This window comes from Nasonia vitripennis, chromosome 3 (genome assembly GCF_009193385.2).
Source record: "Nasonia vitripennis strain AsymCx chromosome 3, Nvit_psr_1.1, whole genome shotgun sequence".
In the NCBI taxonomy this organism is placed as follows: domain Eukaryota; kingdom Metazoa; phylum Arthropoda; class Insecta; order Hymenoptera; family Pteromalidae; genus Nasonia; species Nasonia vitripennis.
Window position 1 is genome coordinate 21,068,665 of NC_045759.1, and position 19,358 is coordinate 21,088,022.

Genomic DNA, 19,358 nt, shown 5'->3' on the forward strand with positions numbered 1-19,358 from the left:
AAAAACTACACGCGTCGCTAGACTATTGATCAACGGTGATCTAGCTGAAATTCATCTAGCAAAAGTGTATACATTTCAAATGCAATGTTGAATATCTGCATTCGTCCGCGAAAATTGTGAAAATGTTTAGAGATTCAATTACTGTAACGCGAAAGATATAGGTGCAGTAGATGCAATGCGAAAAGTGAGAACGTGTTTTGAAAATAAAGTTTAGTCATTTAAGTTTATTGTTGACATCAGCGCATTACGACGCCTGGATTTTTGCATGCGAGAGTAGTTTGACTCGACCAAGGTAATAGACGCACGTGAGGGATTCCATCTCAGTCGTGGCAGAAATGACTTATTCCAGGAAACTCAATTATCCTAAAAAGCCGATTCTAAGTCAACCTCGATTTTCTTTTCGCAGATCCCGAGCCGATAACGGCAATCAACGCGACGGAGATCAACGACACGAAGATCACTTTAGCCTGGGATCCGCCTCGCGGCGAGTACGACGCTTTTGAGGTGCAGTACATCAACTCCGACGACAACTATGTCCAGAACATCACGTCGATGAACAGCATCACGATAACCGATCTCAAGCCTCATCGTAACTACACCTTCACTTTGGTTGTTCGATCCGGTACCGAATCCAACTACCTCAGAAGATCGAATCCTTTGAGTGCTAGCTTCACGACAAGCGAGTCGTATCCTGGAAGGGTCGATAAGTTCCACCCGACGGATATTCAGCCCAGCGACATCAGCTTCGAGTGGTCTCTTCCAACTCAGGAGCGGAATGGCGTCATTAGGAAATTCAGCATCACGTATGGCCTCGAGGTAGTTATGACTGTGCTTATCATTTTGCTGTTAAGACGGTCATCGTACCTTAAAAATATTGCAGTGTATGACATAACAGCAATGTGTATTATTAGATAATGATTTTTAATTTACGAAGCGCGATAAGATAGATGATTGCAAAACCATTCCTTTTATCGAGCTGATAGTGTTTTGTAAGATCGTCACTCATAGTACTGCCTTGAATCGGTTAACGTACAGTTGCAGTAAAAGTACATTATTTCATCAAAGTTGTAAGCTCCAAAACATACGTGTTCATCCTTCTCAGATCAATTATTCCAAACTAGATAAGGTAATAATTTATTTCAACTACGATTTAAAAAAAAAGTGCAACGCGGTATGTTGCTTTGCAATAAATCAGACCCACTTCTCCGCATCTACACACAAATGAGACTGAAAGCTCGCAGGAGTGGACAACGAGTGTACTCACTTATACTCTGCTCGCAACTCCTCAATGATACCGCCATGTCTTACATAATCCTCACGCTCGCTTGTGGCACACAGGGCTCGGCGCACACGCAGGCGCACGACTTCAAGTCCAACGAGTTCCACGGCACGATCAAGAACCTGATTCCCGGCAAGACGTACATCTTCCGCATCCAGGCGGAGACGAGCGTCGGCTTCGGCCAGGAGGCCATCTGGAAGCAGAAGATGCCAATCCTTGCACCGCCCAAGCCGCTGTCACAAGTCGTACCCACCGAGGTCTGCCGAAGCAGTACAACAATACAGATCAGGTTCAGAAAGAATTACTTCAGCGAGAAAAACGGCGCGGTGACGTCGTACACGATTATCGTCGCCGAGGACGACACGAAGAACGCTAGTGGCTTGGAGATGCCTAGTTGGAGAGATGTGCAAGCTTACAGTATCTGGCCACCTTATCAGGTAGGCTGATTGGTTTTGATATATCAAGGCTTTTTAAGATTATGAATTAATGAGAGCAATTGTCTCAAATGTTAATTTAAAGCTGGGTAACGTCATGCGCGATTTTCAAATTTGCGTTGATGCTTACAGTTTGCGCAGGCGTGAGTTTTCATTGTAAGCTCAAGAAATTCACGACAGCGAAGGACATTCTTTCGAAATTCATCTTTGCGATTAGATAAGAACTTAAGTCATAATAGATAATTGCTTTTTTTATAATAATAATAGCTAGACAATTTAGGATTACCACCAATTCTAAACTTAATCTTTCTGGATAGTGCACAAATATTAGGTAGGAGAGGAACAAAGCTATTGAAAGTATAATTTAAAAATGACTCATTCTCTTTATCTATTTCCTAAATGCCGCAAGTAAGAATCTACACGCTGTTACACTTTATATTGAATTTATGCTTTCGATGTAACCTAGAAACGTCAATTTCAATCGTCTTCGGTTAACATTTTTTCTTTGAACTCGTAAAGCTTATGCCTATGTCGCCGTCTACAAGATTTTCATCCGAATATATGCACCATAATTTCAGCAGAAGGCATTTCAAAATAGTACATTACGATACGTGTGACTTAAATGGTTCTTTTTTACACGGCGTAGTTAGCACCCGAGCGCAGCGAGTATTCGTATAAAATTTTATAGCACAGACTTCTAAAATCCGCAAGTCTCGCCTATTCGTGACTAAAGTAGTCCTTATTTGCACCGTGAGGTTAGCGCACGAGCGTAGCGAGTGTGATAAACACGGTGCAAAAAAGGACTGATTTAGTCACAGATAGGCGTGACTTAACAGCGCATTTTAGCCACACTGTTCTATAAACAAAATTATAGCGTGTTTGATGGTTTCGCAGGTAATGGAACCGTACTACCCCTTCAAAAATGGCACTGTGGAGGACTTCACCATCGGCAAGGAGAACTGCGAGAACAAGAGTGGCTACTGCAACGGACCGCTCAAGTCCGGCTCGACATATCGAGTGAAAGTCCGAGCTTTCACAGCACCTGACAAGTTCACCGATACCAGCTACAGTTTTCCCATTCAAACTGGTGAGTGTCGATGTTTTGGGTGTCTGTTGATTTAATTTAGACATAGAAGCGTTTAGAAAACATTTCTTTAATCCTTTGAGTCCTGTTATTTTTGTAGTAAACTATTATTATTGTTTTTGTACGATAATTATTTATGATGTCAATTTTCTTGGGACTTTGAGGATTAAACTTGAACATGTATAAAGTTTACGAAATCTTTAAGCTCTGAGATATATAACTACTGGTATACTTTTCTCAATGATTCCATGAACTACAAAGTATTATTTAAAATGAACTAAAATCGATAAGTATTCAAGTACTGTGTCAATTTTTAAAAGTAAATACGTAAACTTCTAATATTTCAACAATAACATCATCTTAAAATCCGTCAAAGTTTCGAAAGTATATTTGAAAAGTGTGCGGGATTAGAGATAAAATTTATAACCGAAACACTCGCAAAAAATTCATGCTTAATTATTTCGTGCACATGCCTCGCCTAAGGATTGCTGTTGGCAGGTAAGCTAATAAAAAAGCAACAAAAAAACAGCTGCAATGTATATCTTTCTGTGTTACCCCGAAAAACTATCGCAGAAACAACGATCATCAACCTCAGATATACCACATTGTTACACTAACAATTCAGCGAAAAAAAACGAGAAAAACGAACCACATACCATTGACACACATACGCGCACCTCCAATATATACAAAACCGATACACATCATCCGTACAAAACAGCTGCAAGCAAGCAAGCAAACCTCAACAAGAATTATTCACACACACGCACACACACCCACACACACACACATATTTATACCCATACTCTCTCTTGCCATTGCCATGTGCACGTTGCTTTGGTATTTTCGTCGTTGTCGTGTGTGTTCAGTCTGTGTGTGTGTGTGCGTGTTACAATCGCGCGAAAGACGCGTCGTGTCCCATACGAATTATTTTCGCGAGTCACTCAATTTCTGTTTTTCTGTTCTTTGCGCGGCCGTGCAGATAAGGACAATACGGCAATCATAGTCGGGGTGACGGTGCCGATCGTGTTGCTGCTGGCGCTGCTCGGCATCGGACTACTAATCAGGCGGCACAGGAGCCAAGGACGCAAGACCACCGAGACCCGAGCTACCGACGAGCTCTCACTGCCCGACAGCGTCATCGAGACCAGGTAAGGCTGAGGATCGATTTTTTCTCTTTCATTTTCTTCGAGGATTTCTTTTTAGTTGAAGCGAGAAGGAAGCGAGGTGATGGCTTTTTTTGCGATGCAATGTCGTGGATGATGAATTATGGATTAGCCCCTGACATCGTCGCGTTTCGAATCGTTTGCCCGTTGTTTAAAAGTGGTGCTGGGCGAATTTAAACGAGTTTTGATGTTCTTTTTTTACACGAAATTTATGAGTTACATTGTTCTATAACAGTTGCTCTTTTGCATTTTTATGGCAGATCCCGTCCAAGCATTCAGTTAGTGAAGCGAACGTGAGTCATCGTCAGCTTGTACATCAGACCTAAGCATAAACAATAAATGGGCGCACCTTGTTTTAAATTTAAAAATTGTCACTTGCAGCTTTCCCACTGCATCCGATTTGCATAAGTAGAAACTAAATAACACGTTCAACATAAATAATCAGTGTCTAGAGAGTATGCCCACCGTGAAGAGTAGCTATAAAAAATACAAGTCTCCTTTTCTTTCTTTTAGTCGGCCAGTCAAGGTGTCGGAGTTTGCGGAGCATTATCGTCATATGTCAGCCGATTCGGACTTCCGTTTCGCGGAGGAGTTCAATGAGCTGAAAAACGTTGGCACGGACCTGCCCTGCACAGCTGCGGATCTGCCTTGCAACAGGCCCAAGAATCGTTTCACAAATATTCTGCCGTACGATCACAGCAGATTTAAGCTCCAACCCGTCGACGACGAAGAAGGATCGGATTACATTAACGCCAGTTATGTGCCTGTAAGTGAATTTTTCATTACTTTCAAAGAAATTGATTAGAAATTTCCTCGCTGGATTTTATTACCTTGTTTCTGCTTATTAAGAAATAAGAATTTTTATTTACGAGGAAGATCAATTGACAGTATCCACATTGGAGTGCGTTATTTAGCATTGACCAAATACTAAAACTGTCACACATCTGTTCGCTGCGTAGACTTTAGCTTTACGTAGTCTGATTTTCTATATTTAATTCAACTAAAATGGCTTTAGGGTCAAAATTCTCCAAGAGAGTTCATCGTCACGCAAGGTCCTCTACACTCAACAAGAGATGACTTCTGGCGAATGGTTTGGGAGAGCAACAGTAGAGCAATTGTCATGCTCACGCGTTGCATCGAGAAGGGCCGGGAAAAGTGTGATCACTACTGGCCAGCGGATACTCTTCCTGTTTATTATGGTGACATTTGTGTCACTATTCTAAATGAGGCGCATTACTCCGATTGGAGCATAACTGAATTCATGCTCCGAAAGGTAAGCTATTTGTATTTTGATGAGATCACAGTATAGAGAATATAGGTATATTACGGATTTATTTCTTCGACAGGGCGACTCAAAGCGCGTGATTCAACATTTCCACTTCACGACTTGGCCCGACTTTGGCGTGCCTTCGCCGCCTCAGGCTTTAGTGCGATTTGTACGGGCGTTCCGCGAGCGCGTGCAGCCGGACCAACGACCAATAGTCGTACATTGCAGTGCCGGTGTTGGACGCAGTGGGACCTTTATTACTCTCGACCGTATACTCCAGCAGATTCACGAATGTGAATACATCGACATATTTGGTATCGTCTATGCCATGAGGAAGGAGCGCGTCAGTATGGTGCAAACCGAGCAGCAGTACATCTGTATACATCACTGCCTGAAGGTCGTTCTCGAGGGCCAGGACATGACAGGACCGCCTCGGGAGATCCACGATAATCAGGGCTTTGAAGGTAGTGACAGTTTTAACAGAGTTACCTGCGCTAAGACGGCTTGGCGCAGATTTATGGGGAAAGAGATTTTTTCGAGATTCAAGTTCAACTTTCTTACTGCATCTGATTATATCAGTGATAATAAGATAGTTATTTTCTTTTAAAGTTTCAAGACTATGTCGCTTAATTTTATGATCTCTTTTCACATATATAAAAAAACTGGTGCTGGATCATACTAAAATCTTACAATTTTACCACGACATTTGGTTGTTGTTTTAGCTAATCATTAAAGAATAATTAAAGTTAAAATTTAATTTATGAAACAGGATGATGACGTTTGTGTGCAAATCCTTTTTTACCCTTCAAAAGAGAATGTTTAATAATGATGAATTTCTTGGTTTTTAAAACTAAAATATGTTTTCGAAATAATTTATCTAAAACGGAGATTTAAAATTATAAAAGTTGAATAACTGAAAAAAAGTTATAAACGATAGTTATATAGATAATTATGATAGGTGAAGTTCTGATGATAGGTCAAACATTTTTTTAGTTTTAATATAAAACCCCTTCAATTATTCGCTCTTTAAATCTAGGAAAGAATCGAAATTCTGTTGAGAGCGCTAAGAGCCCAGTGGAGGCTGAGAATGAAAATGAAAAGGAAAGATGACATTCGAGCAGCGAGTACTACTCCGACGGTAATTTTTCAAAAACGAAAAGAAATATTTGCCCGTTGCCTGGACTTTTTACTTTATATATACTTTTTGAATATTTGCACGCTGTTATTTTTTTTATTGCGCTGTCTCAGCAATTAACCTGAGATATTTAAAGTATGTGATGTTTTATTTCAATTTTTATCATCGTGGAATGAAGCATGACATTGTTTTGTCCTTTAATTTATTATTATTTTGTAAATATGTATAAATACATGATTTTATGTAGCATAGTTAATTTTTTTTTTGTGGTAGATATTTAGACGACAAATACATAGTAGACAAGTATGAAAATATTGAAAAAATGTATTACATGTGTGTGTAGTTTAGTGATTTTAGAAATTTTTAAGTATCAAGTAGTAATAAATTAAAATGAAATAAATATTACCGAAATTAGATATATAAATGGACGGTATTTTATTTTATCGAAACCAATAATTGAATTTTTTTCACATGTTGTATACTTTGAGTTTATTAAAGTACTGTGTTATGTTGGTCAATAGAAATTAAAATCATTTGACAATGCGGCAGTGCCGAATGGCAATGGTTATAGAGAACAGTTTTCTACTTATATTCAATAGTGTTAAAATATCCCAAAAAATCGTTTAAATAAATAAATTATTAAGCAATGCATGTCTAATGAATCACTTAAAAATAAAAATTACACTGCGCTCGCAAATTAATGCGATGTCTGTTCTGTTTAAACTTTTATTAAATAATTATTTCATGCATTAAACAAACATTACGAATTGTATGAACAATTAATTAACTAACTAACAAAAAACACAATAATTAACGCATTACATTCATAAAACCCATATATAAATACCCATTGTCCAAGTGTGTACGTACATTTTTATTCGTTCGCTGAACAGATTAATCGCCATATGCATGAGAAAAAAGTTGGCGTTGCTCAAAACTTTGTTCAGCACTAAATAAAAGCATTCCTTCCGAATAACTCGTGTAACCTTTTTGCAATCATTATTACAGATGACGAAGGTATCGCCGAATCGGGAATGTGATGAACGCGAAAGACTGATACCGTGCAGCTCGAAGGAGGAGGACTCGCTGGAAGAGGAAGAGGAGTTGGTAGAGGAAGAAGAGGAGGAGTGCCAGAACCTCAAGTCGACAAAAGCCAAACTGACGAGGCCCCAGAGCTCCCAAGACATTCCGATCGATTCGTCGCCGTTGATCGACCGGCGTCGGCCGAGCCGGTGACAGGATACAGGCGTCGAAAGGATGCCGATGGTGAACCTTTCGCGCGGGATAATCGACGACGACACACCTATTACGCATAAAGTAACCGAGAAGCAAAAGCCTCCGTCCATTATTGTCGAACGTTCGAGAGAACGTTCTGAGCAAACGTTGGTAGGTAGTCGAGGAGATGCGTAAATGACTCGAATAAGTGTAAAGGGCATGCAAACATTTTTTTTTTAATTTCGGCACAGTGACGAGAAATGGTTTTTATGATTGAGAATCTGATTCTCAATCGAATAATAAACCATGATTTATAATTGCCACAAATAAATTTAATTAGCTTCTAGAAAGGAGCACTAATCAAATTTAATTTCATAACTTTGACAAAAATGTGGCAATGTTGATCATTTTAAATGTAAACATCGAATTTATTTATTATTTAGCTCAGACTTGTCGGTTTCGTAAATCGATGAATATCTCCAATTTCTGTATTAATTATTTTTAAATCGGTGTGAGATTACTTATCATGTGTGAGATTACGTTTAACGAATCTCTAATATGCCCCTATCCGGGAAGGATTCATTGTTTTCTCGTACTGAGTGCCTCGACTACCTCGACGATTACGTTAATTTCTTGTAAATAATTAGTTACGTTATATTGAGCGATCAATTAGTTCTTTCACGTACATTCGTTAGTTAGTTTTGTGATATAAAATGCAATTTATAAATTCTATTATTGTAGCTCCTTAAAGAGCTATTATCCTTAATTAATCGAGTACATTACTTGATAAACGCAATTATTATCAGCTAATTTTAGAAGCTTAAGCAATTAGTTATTTCGTTAGTATAACTAATCCATTCAATTAGTTGGTACGTTACTCAACTTGTTATTATTTGTAAAGTTACGATTATGCCACTACTCAGATTCATCGAATATCGTCTTGGGTTAAACGATCCGAAATTCAGACCAGCGATTTTCCGTGTGTATTGAATACTAAAGTATAAAACGTCAATCATCAATAAAGGGCTACCTAAACGTCCTTGTAAAAAAAAAACGTATTTGGGCTCGAATTTTATCCCAATACTCAATACTTTCCCTTCTTAAAGTTTAAAACGCAAATAAATAAAATAAACAGGCGAAAATCTGTGGGAACAAGAAACTCGCATCTTCGTAGAAAGCCATATTTGCTCGCGGAAGTATTACTTCGTGAACGCGAGAGTCGTAAAAATGAGTAAAATGAAATGAGCGTCTCTTAAGGTCGCGGAGAAGTTACAAGTCTCGGATTTTTTTCAAATTATTTGGAAGGAGGCGAGATTTCTAATAAAAGTGAGGATTTTAATAAAATAACCAAACGCATTGTATAATCGAAGAGCGCAAGTTTCGCCAACTGTATATGTGAAGAAGAAGGTGTATTTGACTTTTCTACTTCGTTAGTCGTGTACGAATGTTAATAATCACTTATTTCTTGGCCCGAATTTAATAATATGTTCTCATACAGAGTTTAAAAAGGGCCGTGAATATATTCCTTTTAAAGAATGTATCAAGAACGTATAATACCTGTGAATAGAAGAAGCGAGCTAAAGATTCTTAATTTTAAATGTGCGCTTCGAAGCGTCTTATAAACACATATCGTAAAATCGCTAATTGCTGAAGGTGCCACGGTCCTTGTCGGGCGTTAAATATGATTCTGAGTTACCGACAAAATGAGGGGAATAAGAAAATTTACAACTATTTTGTTAAGAGTGTACTGCTCAAACTTATTATAATACTACTCCGAGACTAACAAATTGTATAAATGTACAATATCAATGATTTTTAGGTATATTTTATTTTCATTTTTAACAATCGTAAGTTTGTCGGTAAATCAGTCTTCCTAGAATTTAAATGATTGTAAGCTATAAATAATAATGAATTAGATATTTGTCTGAAAGACGTCGCTGTCGATTTAACAGAGAGAAAAATAAGTTGCAAATGTCAAACATTCTATCGAGAATTGTATTATTACTATTATTACGATTGTTATTGTTTTGCAGCATTTTATTATTATTAATGAATAATATCATTATCGATAATCGATTAGTATTATTAAAGAAGTATCGTCATTGACATCTGTGTATCACTTTGCCATTTTTTATTGTTTGCGCTTGTCAATTATTCCTGTTTTCATTACTGAAAGAGCGTCGGAGCAATGATTTTTATCGAATAGCCTTGTGAGATTCGTCAATTCCTGGTTGATAAAGCCTTTTCTATCAATTTAAAATTCAACTTATCTTAACGTTTTAGTAGCGCGTAATGGAAAGCCTAGACGAAAATTTTACATTTACATTTTTAACATCTTTCGTTTGATAACGCGCATTTTATTCTATGGCCATTTTGTTTTTCCTTGGAAATTATGTTTGTGTTTATCTTTTGACAGTGAATTCATTGCACAAAGATCGAAAAGTCATGACACTTTTTAGAGCAGTTATGTTTTCTTTTGTACTTAAATGACTAGAAGTCAGCGTGTGTTCGAAAATGTTACGAGATGTAATTAATTTTGTATAAAATATTACAACTAAGTTTGCAATTTTAGAAAAACAAAGATTATATTATCGCGCGATAGGCCTAAGACATATTAAAATGCCCTTGCAGATGTGTAATAAAGAACAAAGCGTAGATTCAATGCCGCGTGCGCGCAGATAATCGATAAATCATCGTCTGTATAGGTCGACGAAATATTCCAATTTTCAGTATGTGAAGCTATAATAGTTTGTAGATTGAACAAATCATGTTGAAGTTGCGACTTTTTCGCAATCGTACTAAATACGAATCTCGAACAAAGATCCACATAACGATGTAAACTAGGTGTTACGAATATCTCCACTGCGAAGAGATAAGCTACAGCTCTTACGTTATTCTGTGATAATTGATGAATTACAATTGTCTATCGATGTTCCGTCGCAGATGAGTAACAGTAGGCTCGTTTTTAATTTGCAATATCTCCATTGTCGGCGTTGAAAACAGAGACCCGAAACCGAAGGTCATTACTTACTGGAAAATAATGAAAAGTAAAGCACTGTACACGTCGGCCTTTTTTACGTCATCGAATGTATCTCAAACTGATATTACAATTTTTACTCAGAGAACGTTGTAAACAGTTAATATTTATATATATATTTAAAACAAAACTTCCTTTTTATATGAAAATTACGTCATTTTTAAACTTTTTTGACATTTGTATAACTCGTATTAATAGACGCTGTATATGAAGTACTCATATTATATGAAATTCTGTTTTTGAGATTCGGACGTCGATGAACGCGCATAATAAACATGGTGTTCTTAAGGAAATCTTTCTGCTGCTAATATTTCTTTGCTTCCCACACTTTAATTTAGTCACGTCTCGCGCAGTACAAGAATTCGCCATCGACGGATTCAATGGGTACCAATTGATAATACCTTTATTCATTAGATTACAAAAATAAATATCCTGCTTCTCAGTAAATGGTAAAAAAATTCAATCTTCGTGACGAGTGCTGGCTACTGAACACGAGCTTTCGAGGTTCAGCTCTGACAGAGCCAAGCCCGACGACAGCTCCGAGTCCTCCTTGTTTATTTTCTGTGAAGAATTTTCAGCAGTCGAATCGGCCTTCGACATCCGACCTGTACGCAGATTAGTCAATTTTCTAATAACAAAACCAATGTAAAATCTATCGCCAAATTTGAAACTCGTTGACTCGCCTCTGATTTGGCCGATTATTCTGGAGAAAATTCCGTGCACATGCTCGTCCGGCTTGTCGGGCGGATTATCACCCTCAACACGCACTTTCCTCCGCAAAATTCGCGCCAGCGAACGACCTCGATACTGCCCGAGAGATTTTGATTTGTCCTTATCGGAGAACCTCAACATTCTTGTTAAGGAATTGAATTTTTGCTTCCTTGACGGCTCCTCGTCGCCGCAACTCGCCGCAGATGCTGCCGCATCATCCGGCTGCGTAATAAAACGTTCGCCTCGTTAAATCGCTGTTGCGCATATTAGATATGCATTTTTTTTTGTACCGCTGCGCTTTCACTCAACGAACTGTCGTAATCGTTATAGTAAGAAATTGATGACTTTATGAGTTAACTTTTTGCATGTGTGCAGTATTCGAGTATAAAGGATGACACATTCGTTGAATCAAAGCCGCAGTTCCAAAGGTCGAAATTTCGCTTATACATTATAAATGCCCTGAACGGTTATCCGGAAATTTCTTTATCGAGTATTCTGATTCATCGTTACTTTTGAAAGAAGCGATTAGCGATAAGTTTTATTTTTATACGTGTTATTGGAAGTAACTGAAAGAAATATTAACGCTCCCATTGACATCTATTCGATTGTATTGGATAACGATGCAAGCGTCCAGTGATATTGATCCGATGCGAAGCTCGAAATCTTGATTTTTAATTTTGTAAATTTTCCAAAAGGTGCATTGCAAATTATCGACAAAGTTGCATCTAAAGTTCCGAAGTAAGTGAAATACATTCTCGTGTCTTTTATACTCCAACTTGAAGGCTATAATAGAGGTGCGAGTGAAGTAGCGCAATTCTATTATGTTCAATTTTCAATGAGACTGAACTTTGTTTTCGCGTCGAAACTTTTACACCCTGAAAAATGTCCGAACGTCGCTCGTCATTCCCGATTGTTGAGCCTGTCGAAACAATTTTTCAGCAACGACTTCGCATTGGCTTTTTTTCTCTTTCGCCACCGTTTTCAACAAAGTTCGAAATCGATTTTGCGATTCTAGTTAATTTTGTCTTTTGATTAGAAAAGTTTTCAAACGGTAAGAGCCAATGAAAAGCGCTACTAATTGAAATCGAAAGGTCTCCTCTATAACTTTATTAATTTTTGGAAAATGTTTTCACGCAACTGCACCTTATATACCTTGAACCCAGGCTAATCACGACCAGTCCTTATAAACATACTCAAAAACCAAAGTAAAACTTTTTGAATCTCCAGCATCCATAGGTACTACCGACGCTCGCAATCTCCTCGCGGCCTTACACACCGCAGTCTTTCATATCTCCAGAACGATCGGAAATCGAAAGCTACGCGACAGTAGAAGAAGAAGAAGAATAGGAAGGCCTCACCTTTTCGCCGCTCGACTTGGAATGTATTTTCAGCATCTTTCCCATTCGGTCGAGGGTCGCGCTCTTGAGCCGGCGCACGTCTCTCGCCAGCGCTCCCTCCCCGACCTTTGATCCGGAAATCCCAATCTCGTCCACCTCCTCCTCCTCCGTCGAGTTCCTCGGCTGCTGCTTCTCCTTCCAGTCGATTTCCCGAGGTACCTCCGACTCCTCTTGTCGTCGATGCTCTTCCTCCTCGGCTAGACTGTCGGGGGAGAGGGTGAGGTTTTTGTGTAGTTTTTGTATACTCTTTTTTTCGAAAGAACCGGGCAAATGAGATGGAAGGAGACGCTAATTGAGGGTTACACGTTTGGAAGGAATCGTTTTCTTTTATATGGGATTGCTCGGTATGTAGGTTAAAGTTTCCGATCAATATAAGATAGAATTAACATAGTCCCATCTCAAGCTCCTAAGCGCGAAACTGAAAAATCCCATAAAACATCGCGAGGAAAATCCAATTCGCTTCAGTCAAATCCGCTTTTATGATAATGGCAAGCCTGTTTACTCACGATTCCCGACTCGAGCTCGACGACTGCGTGTCTTGGTTCATCCTGTTGCGATTTTTTCTCTGATGCTTTTACGGACTCGACGAGGGTCGTATTTTAACAAGAATTTTTTCTCTGCTTATGGTTTTCCTTTTTGGATGATATTATTCAGTGGCGTTGTTGTTAACAGGTTCGTCGAGTTGCCGCACGCACTTTTGAGAGAAGGAAGACGAAATTTGGGAGGACGAAGCGACGTTCTTTTGTTCTGTCGAGGCAACTTTACATTTATCGAGCGAACGTTTTGTCAGAAGCGAAATCTGCGAGAAAAAAGAATTGGAAGCTCGACGAACGTTTTCATGCTGATTTTATTTCAAACATTCATAACAGCTCTTCAAACAATGTATGTTACATATATAACAGGTTTATTGCAGCGCATTTCGTTATTGGCGGTCAAGAATTGCATTCTCAACGATAATAATTCACGCAGCTTCATATGACATATCCTTTTGTTCTTCATGTATATGTTTGGCTTCTTTTATTTATGCTATTTATAGTACTTTTTTATACCCATTTTTCGATTGCATTATATATTCATGTTGATATATATATATTGTTTAATTAGACGTTTGCAGCGTTATTATTTATTTTGTATGCGAGTATTCTTTCGCTCATAATAGAAAATATTCTTTGATCGCGCGTACCCTCCTCAAATTAGCATACTTACTATATGCCTATAGGTAGAATTGCAGTTTTTTTATTTTGGACAAAATACTGCTTCATACTTATGATCTATTTTATGTCTCACATTGCAAAACTTAGGTATAATGAAGTATAATTTCTATACGAATAATATTCTTTCACTACTTCGTTATCACGGTTACATTCACAGAGAACTTTATTCGCGTTTGGCTTATGTTATCTTCCTTAAAGCGAACGTTTTTAAATATTTATAAAGGATTCCATACATTTTTCCCATTATCTCTTCATTACAAGCTTCATGCAAATTTCGGTTTTGAAAGCCTAAAGCACACAGAATAGAGCGGTATCTCAATTTTTTCAGTTCCATTTAAAAATGACGTATGCGTATATTCACTTATTTAAACGGATTAAAATACTTTCGCGGGAGGCTTATATGCTCTAGTTGAAAATTTGGTCTCTATGTAAACTCAAGTACATATTTTATTCGTCAAGTTGCAGTGAGCCGAATTACTCGAGAAACTGCGTTAACAGGCTTTGCGACAAGCGAAATAAATAAACATTCAAATAGAGTGGTTTCGGCAAGCATTTCTCAATCACTCGTATTTAATATTTTACGTTAAAAATATTTTCTCCTATTGTATGTATTTACAAAATTTGTTAGATAGCTAACTTAAACGTACTTAATCGATAATCGATGCTGGTTTACTTTACACATCCAACAAACGTAATAATACATAATCTGCGTTTTACAACGAGATTCATCTTTGGCTTATTATCACAATATATCAAACGAATCATTAAGTAATACTGAGAAATACTGAAAAAAAAAAATCCAAAAACGAGCTCGATTCTTTTGATTCCCCCGAGGAAAATCATCGTCGACGATTACATCAGTGCGATTGCGAGCCCATCGGCGGGTCCTGCCACTTGAATTCCTCCTGATACGTGACGTAGACCATCCAGTAGCAGACGATGAGCAAGGTGAACGAGGCCGGAAACACAATCCTGGCCGCCCTGTCGATGTGCGACACGCTGTTTATGTACCTCTCGATGCGTTCTCCGTGCTTGCGACAGCCGTCCGCCGCTTCGCGCTGACGTCGCTTTCTGAAAATTCAAAAAAAGAAAATTTCCCGCTTCGAGCTTTCGCTGTATAATACTCGCAGAAGTCGCGCGTTTTAATTAGCATCTCGCTCTGCGGAGCGTCATCTGATTATTCCCAAAGTTTTCCGAGGGAGATTCCCGAATAGTTGAAAATTGTTTTTTGCCGCCGCCGCCGCCGCCGCCGCGAAAGTTTGAATTTATCGCTGCGCGGTATAATAATGCAAAAGCCAGTCGCGCGCGGTAAATTTTGACTTTTCTCGCGCAGCGATGATATTTGATTTATATTTGTACAGGGTCGAGAATTTTTGATTAATATACGTATATACACGAACCTGAAAGCCATGTCGCCCATTAAGCAGTAGATAAACTGCCGCCACTTGGGCAGCCAGAGTTCCGTCTGCGTCTGCCTCTCCATCGTCGAGGGTTTGCTGCTCACTGTGATGGTCATGGAGCGCCGTGGGTCGGGAGACAGACTGTACACTTGATCCTGCGAGCGAACGTAATTCGAATTCTGGTAAAAATTTCGTTAATTAATAATCCGCCGCGGGCGACCGAAAAAAGCGCGAACGTCGTCTCGATTTCGCGCGGTTAACCCTCCGATGACCAGAGGGAAGGGGAGAAAAAAGCTCGGCTTTTATTTAGCCCGGGGTTAATTACGCGGCCTTATCTCGCGATCACACTTTGCTGCCTGCATATTAAACGACGACGATGACGGGTTATTATGAAAGAGAGAACTGCGGAACGGCTGCGGGATTGTTTTGAGCGGGGAAGAGAGAGAGAGAGAGAGAGGATGAAGTGGGCGTTCGAAGACAAACAGGCCGTTCGAGAGCTGGCTTTCTGTGTGCGCAGCGGATTCCGAGTTTACCCTAGACGGTTTTTCAATGAACTTTGGCGGACGAGCGCCGAGGGGAAATTAGTTTTTGAACGGAGCTGTTGATTTTCCGGATTGCCCTGAGATGTAGCGCAAAGCTCTCTCACGTTATAGAGCGCGCAGAAGAGCGAAGATCCTCTCCGCCTGTTCGTCGTCGTGGTCGTCGTGGCTGTGGCGCTGGTCAGTCCAGCTCCGGACACCTCCGAGTGCACGCAAGCAGTCGTGGCTGTGGCAGTGCAGAATCCGCCGTCGTCCTTGTCCGAATCGGTTCCGGGCAACACTTCTCGGCCGATGTCCTCCCACTCGGCGTCGGTCGTCGCGGCCTCGTCATCCTCCATGAACTCCTCCTGGAGGGGAAACTCGCCGCTGCCGACCTGCGAAGGGTTAAATTTTTTTATTTTCTACCAGCATTTATACGATTATACACGTGATGCCGAGAGACGCGCGCTAAGGCCGGACTTTTCTTCTCACAATCGCAGCTGAGATTACACGGCTGAAGGGGGGATTATATTTATGCGTATAATAAAATTTTCTCCCGGGAAAAGCATCGTCCAATTTGCGAACGCGGAGGAGGAATTCGAGTGAATTAATCAGGAAAGGTCTTCCGGTTCGTTTTTCCTATTCTTTAATTAGAGAACTGCTACTGCAGGAGCTACGCGCGAGGATAATTCATAGACTGCCACTTATGCGATGTTTCAACGTCTCGAGCGAATTTGTGCTGAACTCGCGGAACCGACATTGGAAGGGATATTCTCTCGTTCTCGCCTCTCTTCTTTGGAGAATCGACTGACGAATGCTTTTCTAAGGACCGACTGCAATTAAGGCTAAACTGGACTTCGCGACTTCGTTCGAACTCTTCCTTCTCGAAATACTGCATGCACACATATAATCTCCGGAAAATTCACGAGTTACAAGATTACCGACTAAATATTCAAGCTCGTTTCAAAGAGACAGGCTCGAACTTTGCGAACGGGTTATATACGCGGCTGCAAACTGACCGAGAGCGAACCACCCCCATCAAAATCTGGAGTCGTTAAATTGAAGCCAATTTACGCCGTGGGTTTGACGATGAGTGAGTGAGAGAGAGAGAGAGAGAGAGAGAGATGGAACGATCGACCGGACAAGTCATAGAATTTACATGAATAAGTCGAGTCGACAGACTGTAGGGGCGCATAGTTAAGTTTTTGAAGGAGCTGAATAGCGAAAGTTGATTTTACAACGTCGTCCGAGGAGATTTTTCGGGCTAAAAATGAAAAGTTATCCATACTATAAGAATAATAAACGAATATTGAATACGCGAGTCATTCCTTGCGCGCGCATTTATAATCAAGTAAGTACTAAAAAGGCCGCGACGCGAACAACACAACGAGCGAATCCCCTCTCCGCTCATTAATACAAATCACAAAGTCAAACAGAAGCTTCAAACAGCGCATAATCAGGAACACGCGCATTTATATATACCTTGGTAAAATAATGCACACCGGCGAACTCGAGGAGGGTGGCGATACAGTAGCCGAAGCTCATCAGCAGGAACCAGTCTAAGGCCGTGGCGTATTTGACTTTCGGCAGGTCCTTGCGCGAATCCAGACTAATCGTCGACAGAGTCAGCACAGTCGTTATTCCTGCGAAAGCGGAAAATCAGAGTTTTAATCGCAGTAAACAATATCGATCGAGTGTATTATGCGTTTCAGAATTATTCCATACCTAATCCGACTCGATCGCTGGTGGCCTCGCGATGGATCCAGAAAGACACCCAGCTGAGCACTACGATGAGAACGCAGGGAACGTAGACCTGCGAGGAAAGCGGATATATCAGTTACGCGCTACAATAATGACTCTAGGACTACACAGGGCTTGACTGAAGTTCGCGTGTCCTTCGACGTCAAAATCTATGCTTACAAAGAAAAAAAAAATCTACACACACACGGAGTTACTAAATTCAAAGCTGCGCACTGCGACAGAGCAATCCCCCCGAGAGAGACTGCGGCTTATTCTCACCTGGATGAGGAAGTATCCGGTGTGTCTCTGCAGATTGAAGGACACCTGGAGCACGGAGAACTCGCCCTCGCGCCTCACGAAGGTGAGATTCCGATAGGGATATCCCATGAGATCGAACTGCGACAGCGCCATACCCGGCACGAAGTTCACGCTCGAGTTGTCCTGCCACTCGTACACCAGCTGCCCGGACGTGTAGGCGTCTGTGTGCCAGGAGCCATTTCGTTATGGAATTTTTAAAAACCAAACTTTAATCCTCTGTCCGGCAAACTCACGCTGATGCTGTCTGTGCTTAAAAGCTCGCCAGCGTCGCGTTTTTCGAAATAATACACGGGCAGTCGCACTTTAAAACAGATTAAATTTAACGCGCCGCGCGCAAATATTGGTCCGAACACTGCGCGTAAAACGCGATTTCCTCGCGAGCGTTTCGGCCATAAAATAAACGCACAGCCGGAAAAATCGCATTAAGATTGGATCTCCTTTACGCTCGGCGAAATTCGACGCGCGCGCGCACTGAGATAAACCGTTTTGGAAAAATTATCCCGTAATTTTCACTACGAAATTATCCTAAAACTCTCACGGCTGTGCAGATGTCGCACGAGTACACACGCGTCTTATTTCGAGCGCAGCACTTGAGCGAAAAAAAAAGAAATGGAAACATCAGGAAGGAAGTTTTTTTTCCTCGCCGCGAGGGACGACGCACCCAAGCCTCAGGGGGGGGGGGGGGGGTGCAAGAGTATGTATGCACACGAGTACGTGGATAAATTATTCTAGGGAACGTGTGTATAGGGGTGAGAGATGCCAAGAATCGATGCGCGATTAGAAGCAGATGTTGCGAGGCGAGTTTCGGAGACGAGGGTCGTGTGATTTTTTTTAACGAGACAGGAGGCTTGCGAGGATTTTCATAGCGGTGGTTTTACAAGGGGGGAGAGGATAGTTTATGCGCGAGAATATTTTTGGAAATTCTTGTCTAATATCGAGTGATTTACAAGGGGCGGGAGGCTCGAGCCTTGGTTTATTGCTCTTGGCTCTGAAATGTTGCTTTAGCGGTAGTAGGTGTTCGCGGTATGCGCGATGTTATGAAACTGAATTCAATTTTCGTTCTCCTCACCTTCGGAAATCAAACCCGTTAAAAAAAGGCTCTTCGCAAAAAAGCCCACGCAAACGACAAACTTTCGTATACGAGAAGGAAAACAACGAGCTCGCGCGAGGTGTCGCCGGCGCATATGAAAACTAAAAGAAAAGACGGCCCGAGAAAAACGTCCGGCATACCTGCATCGCGCGAGAACTTTTCCTCCGAGAATCCGAGCTACACACAAGACGACGAAGAAGAAGAAGTAGAAGCTAGAAATAAAATTTATTCAGACCGAAAGTTTACCAGTTTCGGAACACGAGAGCTCGAGAGAAACAAAAACGGATTACGTAAGTAATCTGAGATGCGACGGGTTGTACAGGTGTATCCCGATACACAAGTTTCGCCCTATG

The 19,358-nt window shown here is 40.5% G+C and overlaps 3 protein-coding genes across 18 annotated transcripts in view; 1 reads left to right on the top strand and 2 right to left on the bottom strand.

Annotated features, from left to right (window-relative positions):
• The window catches only part of LOC100116198 (tyrosine-protein phosphatase 10D), a 38,469-nt gene extending 27,559 nt beyond the window's left edge, over positions 1 to 10,910 (top strand). For 3 of the 13 annotated variants that reach the window (XM_016983337.3, XM_008205158.4, XM_008205160.4), the window contains 11 exons: positions 407 to 816; positions 1,339 to 1,716; positions 2,608 to 2,800; positions 3,281 to 3,295; positions 3,780 to 3,948; positions 4,224 to 4,256; positions 4,477 to 4,729; positions 4,979 to 5,236; positions 5,310 to 5,694; positions 6,267 to 6,368; positions 7,374 to 10,910. In XM_016983337.3, the coding sequence (XP_016838826.1) occupies positions 407 to 816; positions 1,339 to 1,716; positions 2,608 to 2,800; positions 3,281 to 3,295; positions 3,780 to 3,948; positions 4,224 to 4,256; positions 4,477 to 4,729; positions 4,979 to 5,236; positions 5,310 to 5,694; positions 6,267 to 6,340 (2,168 nt within the window). In that variant the 3' untranslated portion in view covers positions 6,341 to 6,368; positions 7,374 to 10,910. Of the gene's footprint in view, positions 1 to 406; positions 817 to 1,338; positions 1,717 to 2,607; positions 2,801 to 3,280; positions 3,296 to 3,779; positions 3,949 to 4,223; positions 4,257 to 4,344; positions 4,730 to 4,978; positions 5,237 to 5,309; positions 5,695 to 6,266; positions 6,369 to 7,373 lie in introns of those variants that run through there. The other 10 variants (XM_016983339.3, XM_031927783.2, XM_016983338.3 and 7 more) reach the window with 6 other exon arrangements.
• A 17-nt stretch (positions 10,911 to 10,927) lies between these two features.
• On the bottom strand, positions 10,928 to 13,500 carry LOC103315580. Its single transcript, XM_008205177.4, has 4 exons — positions 13,232 to 13,500; positions 12,687 to 12,927; positions 11,301 to 11,550; positions 10,928 to 11,222 (listed from the first exon to the last, which is right to left on the bottom strand). Exons 1-4 carry the CDS (start codon positions 13,270 to 13,272, stop codon positions 11,077 to 11,079), a joined length of 678 nt encoding a protein of 225 aa, XP_008203399.1. The 5' UTR covers positions 13,273 to 13,500; the 3' UTR covers positions 10,928 to 11,076.
• A 54-nt stretch (positions 13,501 to 13,554) lies between these two features.
• LOC100116271 (cys-loop ligand-gated ion channel subunit 8916) overlaps positions 13,555 to 19,358 on the bottom strand; it is a 45,768-nt gene continuing 39,964 nt past the window's right edge. For 3 of the 4 annotated variants that reach the window (XM_031927807.2, XM_031927806.2, XM_031927805.2), the window contains 6 exons: positions 17,877 to 18,076; positions 17,583 to 17,670; positions 17,340 to 17,500; positions 15,986 to 16,252; positions 15,340 to 15,518; positions 13,555 to 15,010 (listed from right to left, as the gene is read on the bottom strand). In XM_031927807.2, the coding sequence (XP_031783667.1) occupies positions 14,797 to 15,010; positions 15,340 to 15,518; positions 15,986 to 16,252; positions 17,340 to 17,500; positions 17,583 to 17,670; positions 17,877 to 18,076 (1,109 nt within the window). In that variant the 3' untranslated portion in view covers positions 13,555 to 14,796. The remainder of the gene's footprint in view (positions 15,011 to 15,339; positions 15,519 to 15,985; positions 16,253 to 17,339; positions 17,501 to 17,582; positions 17,671 to 17,876; positions 18,077 to 19,358) is intronic. The other variant, XM_008205178.4, reaches the window with a different exon arrangement.

Coding starts and splice junctions, on each gene's coding strand:
- LOC103315580 (XM_008205177.4), bottom strand. CDS start 13,272: ATGAACCAAGACACGCAGTCGTCGAGCTCGAGTCGGGAATC. Junction 12,928..13,231: donor TCGAGCTCGAGTCGGGAATC/GTGAGTAAACAG, acceptor CTCCCCCGACAG/TCTAGCCGAGGAGGAAGAGC. Junction 11,223..11,300: donor AATAATCGGCCAAATCAGAG/GCGAGTCAACGA, acceptor ATCTGCGTACAG/GTCGGATGTCGAAGGCCGAT.